At 35.9% G+C, this 6280-nt stretch overlaps 1 protein-coding gene across 1 annotated transcript in view; it reads left to right on the top strand.

Moving 5' to 3' along the window:
* The window catches only part of LOC135680707 (exocyst complex component SEC3A-like), a 17681-nt gene extending 11407 nt beyond the window's left edge, over positions 1–6274 (top strand). Inside the window, exons 11-25 of the mRNA XM_065194833.1 lie at positions 171–299; positions 373–453; positions 535–609; positions 1655–1825; positions 1904–2033; positions 2153–2217; positions 3063–3233; positions 3329–3408; positions 4269–4350; positions 4551–4648; positions 4786–4894; positions 5034–5102; positions 5474–5539; positions 5628–5717; positions 5973–6274. Coding sequence (XP_065050905.1) covers positions 171–299; positions 373–453; positions 535–609; positions 1655–1825; positions 1904–2033; positions 2153–2217; positions 3063–3233; positions 3329–3408; positions 4269–4350; positions 4551–4648; positions 4786–4894; positions 5034–5102; positions 5474–5539; positions 5628–5717; positions 5973–6083 — 1527 coding nt within the window. The 3' untranslated portion in view covers positions 6084–6274. The remainder of the gene's footprint in view (positions 1–170; positions 300–372; positions 454–534; positions 610–1654; positions 1826–1903; positions 2034–2152; positions 2218–3062; positions 3234–3328; positions 3409–4268; positions 4351–4550; positions 4649–4785; positions 4895–5033; positions 5103–5473; positions 5540–5627; positions 5718–5972) is intronic.
* The last annotated feature ends 6 nt before the right edge of the window (positions 6275–6280 follow it).

The following is a 6280-nucleotide window of genomic DNA, read 5'->3' as shown; positions in this document are numbered from 1 at the left end:
CACAAAGCTTCAAAATCTTATGTCACTTTGCAAGTTTAAAGATTTTTATTGTCTATGATGGACAGTCCTTTCTATGTTTCTTTAGAAATTGACTGTAAGCAATGCATTTCTAGCTTAATGTTCTTTTCTGTCTTAAGTTGTGACAGATTTTGCAAATTGTATTTGTTCAGATCAAGGAGAAACGTGCAGAACTTGTATTGATAAAGTGCACATTTGTTCGTCGAGCCTCAGAGTTCTTGCGGAACTACTTTCCTAGTTTGGTGGATTTAATGCTTAATGACAAGAACTATTTTTCTCAGGTGATCTCTAAGGGGTACCTTTGTTAAATTTCTTGAACTAAAAAGTTTAGGGTATCCCTCTGGTTGCATGCAGCGTGGACAGTTGAAAAGGCCTGACCATGCAGACCTAAGGTACAAGTGCAGGATATATGCAAGACTTTTGCTGCATATAAAGGTCTGTGATACTTGGAGATGCTATACCCTTGACTTTGTTATTACTGTACATGCCTTGTTCACCTTGTTTAAAACTTTTCAGAGTCTTGACAAGAATTGTTTGGGCCCTTTAAGGAAAGCTTACTGTCATTCTCTAAATCTGCTGCTTCGTCGAGAGGTCAGCGTACATATAATCATCTTTTGGTGTTTGTCTTTCTTGACGATATTTTTATCAAGGAATCAAGTTTTCATCATACAAGTTGGTAAGAACTAATTAGTCTGACAGCCAACCAGTATGTGGACTGAGCATTTTCACCTAATAAGATTGTTACACTGGGCATACCATCTGGTGAGGTAACCAAGCTATGTTGGGTGGCAAGCCTATCACTTGGTGCTAGTACTGGTCCACACTCTGCATTTTGTTTTTCTTTTGGTTTTTGTTTTTTGAATACGACAGACTCTGTCATGAGAAAAAGGTGATATATAGGGGATTTTCTCTCACTTCCCTTTCTTTCTAATGAATATGTGAATTCTTCCTCACATGAGAAAACCAAAAATTGTACTTATTGGTAGTTACCTATGCTGACATGGTGTAGGTTGGTACTGGTACTGTCCTTGTTCAACCGATGATGGTAATTGGTATTGGCTCCAGATCTTAATCATTGATCTTCTCAAGATTTGTCTACCAGGCAGTACCCACATAGTATGGGTGGCATTGGAAGCTTGTTGCTGCCATGATACAGTCACCATCCCATTTTTATGTTCTTATTGCATTTTTTATTGTAAATTATTGTTTGAGTAAGAAATAAATGAGGTGTTTTATTCAAATAAAGCAAAACACATGTAGTTGTAGGCTTGTAGCTGCCACTGAAGCTATAATATTGTTCTCATGTATATCAAATGGCTAGCAATGACTCTTTGACATTTCCAGTTTGGGACTATGCTATTCAACACAAAAGCTCCTTAGATAAGGAACTCACATCATTTTACTTGTTCTTGCATTACCATCATAACTGGCTTCTTATAAAAGCTGAAACTATGTTATCTTTTGCCATGTCATAATGATCTCTTTGCTATCAGGCTTGAGGCTTTCATCATTTATCTAATAGAATGTTGCAGCTCTGGTCAGAGAACATGAATGAAATCTATGCATGACACTATGCTCTATAAATGAATTGCTTATGATAACAGAGGGTAACATAATTTATTTCATATTGTTATAGGCACGTGAATTTTCTAATGAACTTCGTGCTGGTACCAAGGTAACCAGAAGTCAGATAGTTTGGCTTGAAGGTCCGATACCCTCAAATCAGACATCAAATGCAGATTCTTCTACAGTTTCTGAAGCATACTCCAAGATGCTAACAGTTTTCATTCCTCTTCTTGTGGATGAGGTTCTTTATTTCGTGCCTTAAAATTTATAGTTAAGTTAAATGCTGGCACGGGCAATAACTCTTTGAATCTTTGAACAGAGTTCTTTCTTTGCACACTTTATGTGCTTTGATGTTTCTGCTCTAGCTCCATCTGACGCATGTGCTGATACTGATAAAGCCGTGTCTGACGGCATAAATGAATGCACCCCGGGAAAGATAGTTGCTCAAGGCAATGATGTCAAAACTACAGAAATCCTTTCTTTCTATATTTCCTCAAGTCCAAAATAGAGAATGATGCCAGTGATATTAAACATATTCTTCAACTAACACATTTTCTTGATTCTTTAGGTAATGATTCTGCTGAGCTAGGAATTCTCAATGAATGTTTAAGAGAATTGCTTGATGGACTTCAGGTAAAATACCTTTGTATGGTTGCATGAGTAGGATAAATTACTTTCACCAATGAAATCATAAACAGCATGAACTGCATTAATTGACACCCTGACATCCATGCCTCACTTCTTGACCCATTTGATGCAAGGCTGTCCCATTTAGTGTTGAATGCTTGGATAATTTTCTGTTTCAACATGCACAGTTAGGAATAGGTTCTTTTGATTTTCTCTTCTTTATTTCTTTTGTAGTCCTAAGTTTTTTATAAAATGAAATTTGGAGATATTTTGCTTGTTCTGTCTATCTTTACATTAATGGACCTAAGACATTTTCTGATGAAATGAACAATTCCAACCCAACTATCGGAACCTTCCTACAATAATTTAGTCAGGCTGTTATTTTTGGGTGAGACTAAGAGGGATTGCCTTGTTAATTCATTAGGCTTCTAGTGCTGGGTGCTTACATTGTCTTCTGCATGATACATAAATTTATTAATTGCTATATAATTCTCTTTCAGTAGGATTGACTTGAGCCACAAGCTTTTGAAATTGTGCTATGCATATGCTGGCATGCAAAGCTAAAAGAGAAAATTTTACTTTTTATCTTTGTTATCTTCTTCGAGGATTGAGGTAGCAATTTTACTGTCCAGATCAAACATCAAGATTGTACCTGAATGAATATATTTGTTATTTGTGATACTGCACTTTCGTGTCAGCATTAGCACAGTTAGTGATGCCGCTGCAGAATCAAGGCATTGGTCTTGTAACTGTCAGAGTGATTTTTTTCGTCTGTCTTTTATAAGCTACTTAATTCAGGGAAAGAGGACCGACTAACAATTTTCCGAACATTTGACGCTCCTTTCTTTTAGGAGGACTTCTGTTCAATTGTGGATTGGGCATACAAAATTGACCCTTTATGCTGCATTTCGATGCATGGGATCACGGAACGCTATCTTTCTGGCCAAAAAGCTGATACTGCTGGATTTGTGCGTCTATTGCTTGATGAACTTGAGACCAGAATCTCTATGCTGTTCAGCAGGGTTTGGTTATGCACTAAACTGTCTTGTGCGAATCACTTCTTTGAAGAATCATATTGATATCCAACTAACTTCTGAAATTTATATTTTTGTTGTAGTTTGTTGATGATGCTTGTTATCAGATTGAGAAGTGTGAACGCAATGCACGACAAATGGGAGTTCTGCCTTACATACCAAGGTTAGCTTTCCTTGCTACTAATTTGCCTGATGAGGTTGTATTTCTGGAATCCCTTTCTCTTTTTACATTTCATAGTTTATTTGATAAAATTTTGGTAAGTGCTTCATTTTATTAAAAAATCTTGTTCCTCTATGTTCTACTTTAAAGATTTTTTCCATATGAATTCTAATACCATGGTTTCAAACACTGATTGGAAACACACGTACTACATGGTAATCACAAATCCAACAAGGACTGGTATCTGTTGGTATTCATTTTAAATTTTTTGAGTGACATTGGATGTTTTAGGTTGGTATACTGCCTGATTTCTAGTACTGTAATGGTCTGACAAGGACTATTGTTAAAATTCTTCGTTGGTATTTAGAAGATTTTAGCTAGTCTCCGATCCATATCAAAGATGGTAAAGATTGTAAATCTGTAGCAATCTTTCATATTATTATAAACTAAGGTGCAATTACAGTAAAGTAAAAAAATAAAAAGAAAGCTTTTTAGGTTTTAATTTATCAAGGAGACAATTTACCCCAAGTTTGAGAACTGCAATGTATCTGTTATATTACAGTCTTCATGCTCTCCCTTCTTTTATGGTTCTATTTCCATTGACTTGCTCTGCCATACTGGGATAATGGAAATCTCGTATTATTTTCTCTCATCTTATTCTTATATAGTTATCCACAATTTACCAAGATCTAGTTTAGTTTTCCTCCATAATCTTTAAAATTTTCTGACAGTGCCCACATTGCTGTAAGTTGAATGGCTACGATTCCAAATTGATGCAAAAGCTGTTCTATACAGATCTGTGGTAACATGTGATGATTGTGTGCATTTAAAGATCCTAACAATCTTATTCCTATTGTACATAGGTTTGCTATTCTTGCATCACGCATGGAGCAATATATCCAAGGACAGGCTAGGGATTTGATTGACCAGGCCTACACAAAAATTGTGAGCAATTATTGTTACTGCTCTTAATTCATATGTTAGTAGATTTTACATACTACTTGTTGAAGTTTAAATTACTACAAAGAACCTGGATGTTCCATATGAAGATGTATAGGTCACCCGTGGTGCTTCAAGTAATCTCTGCATGAATTACTTTTATGTTATTGGCTTTCAGGGGTTTATCAATTGTTCCTTGGGTGTAGGTTAGCATCATGTTTGTTGCATTGGAGAGGACTGCACAAATTGACCCAAAATATATTGATATTGTTCTTCTAGAAAATTATGCAGCTTTTCAAAACAGGTGAGGTGTTGTGACTTGATCTCTGTTGTGCTTTACAAAATATTTCATTGACATTTCAAATTGGCAAGATATTGTATGTTTTTTAAAAAATGAGCCACAGGCCAGCTTCTGACCTGATGTATTAACTTCATGTGCAGTTTGTATGATTTAGCCAATGTTGTACCAACACTTGCAAAATTTTACCACCAAGCTAGTGAATCCTATGAACAGGCTTGCCTTCGTCATGTTAGCATGGTCATCTATATAGTAAGTCTATCTTAAAATGTATTTTCCTCATTTTTGGTATGAGCAAAGAATGCTCATATTAATGCTTTCGGTGCTACCATAGAGTAGATATCTTCTTAACACTTAAAGCGGGGGTGTTTTCTTATTTATTTCTTTGCAGCATTTTGAAAAACTGTTTCAGTTTGCACGCAGAATCGAGGAATTGATGTTCAATGTTGCACCTGAGGAGGTCAGCAAGTTCTTTGATTCCTGCCTGTGACTGTTACTTATATTTCATAGGCTTGTAGTATATGTTGAAGAGTCAAACGCCTTTTGTTGACATTGATTTGACATGTCTCTTCTGGTGTTTTTCTTATTCAAACCCCAACTACCATTGAAACTTAACAGAATTTGTTAATAAGATTTGTGCGTAATACATGTGTTAATCTCTGATTTTTTATCATTTTGTTATATGTCTCACCTGTTCTGTTGTGTTACCTTTTACTATTTGATCATTCATGTAACTATGCAAATAAATGTATGACCTATTTTTTGTATTGATGAAGTTGTACCAACTACCAACCAGTGACTTACTGAAATATCTGAAACTCGAATATGCAGATTCCTTTCCAGATTGGAATGTCAAAAGTGGATCTCCGGAAAATGTTGAAATCTAGCTTCTCAGGGGTAAGTGAAGACCCATAATAGCCTCATCTTTCACATCGGTCGACTTAAATCATTTCGGTTGTTAATTTTTGTTGTATTTTGCTGACAGCTTGACAAGATCATCAATGCAATGTATCGGAAGTTGCAGAAAAATATAACTGCAGAAGAGTTGTTGCCTTCTTTATGGGAAAAATGCAAGGTTTGGTTTTTTCGTTCATGCTTAACAGTAATTAGGTAGACTACATAGTAAGGTTTTAAATCTTGACCTTACTGATCATTATGGACTGGCATTTACTGGTCCGACCAAGAAAGAATCAGTATCGAAACATATAGTTTGATACTTGTATTATTTTATTCAACGATATTGGAAAAATTGTTTGTTATATAGTAGGATAAATTGTTTGTTATATAGTAGGATAAAAAGCTGACAGTATATCTCATTTGGCATTTGCAGAAGGAATTTTTGGAGAAGTATGGAAGTTTTGTTCAGCTAGTTGTCAGAATATACCCCAACGAGACGGTTCCCTCCGTAATAGAGATGAGGGAGGCTCTTAGTAATCTGTAGCCGTAGTTGCTGTGTGGTTCTGCTTCCCCCTGTGAGGGCACACGGTTGATTTAAAGGTCTCATTCCGTTTTCTTTTCTCTCCATCCAGTTGCTTTTTTGTGCTTTCGTTCACTGAACACCATGAATGCTACCAGTTTTTGTTCGTCTGTGTTCCCTGTTTGGATGGATTAACGGGAGTGTTTACCAAAGAATTGCAC

The sequence above is a fragment of the Musa acuminata genome, chromosome BXJ1-8, assembly GCF_036884655.1.
Source record: "Musa acuminata AAA Group cultivar baxijiao chromosome BXJ1-8, Cavendish_Baxijiao_AAA, whole genome shotgun sequence".
NCBI classification, from domain to species: Eukaryota; Viridiplantae; Streptophyta; class Magnoliopsida; order Zingiberales; family Musaceae; genus Musa; species Musa acuminata.
Note: the sequence above shows the minus strand (reverse complement) of the source record. Positions and strands in the feature narration are given on the sequence as shown.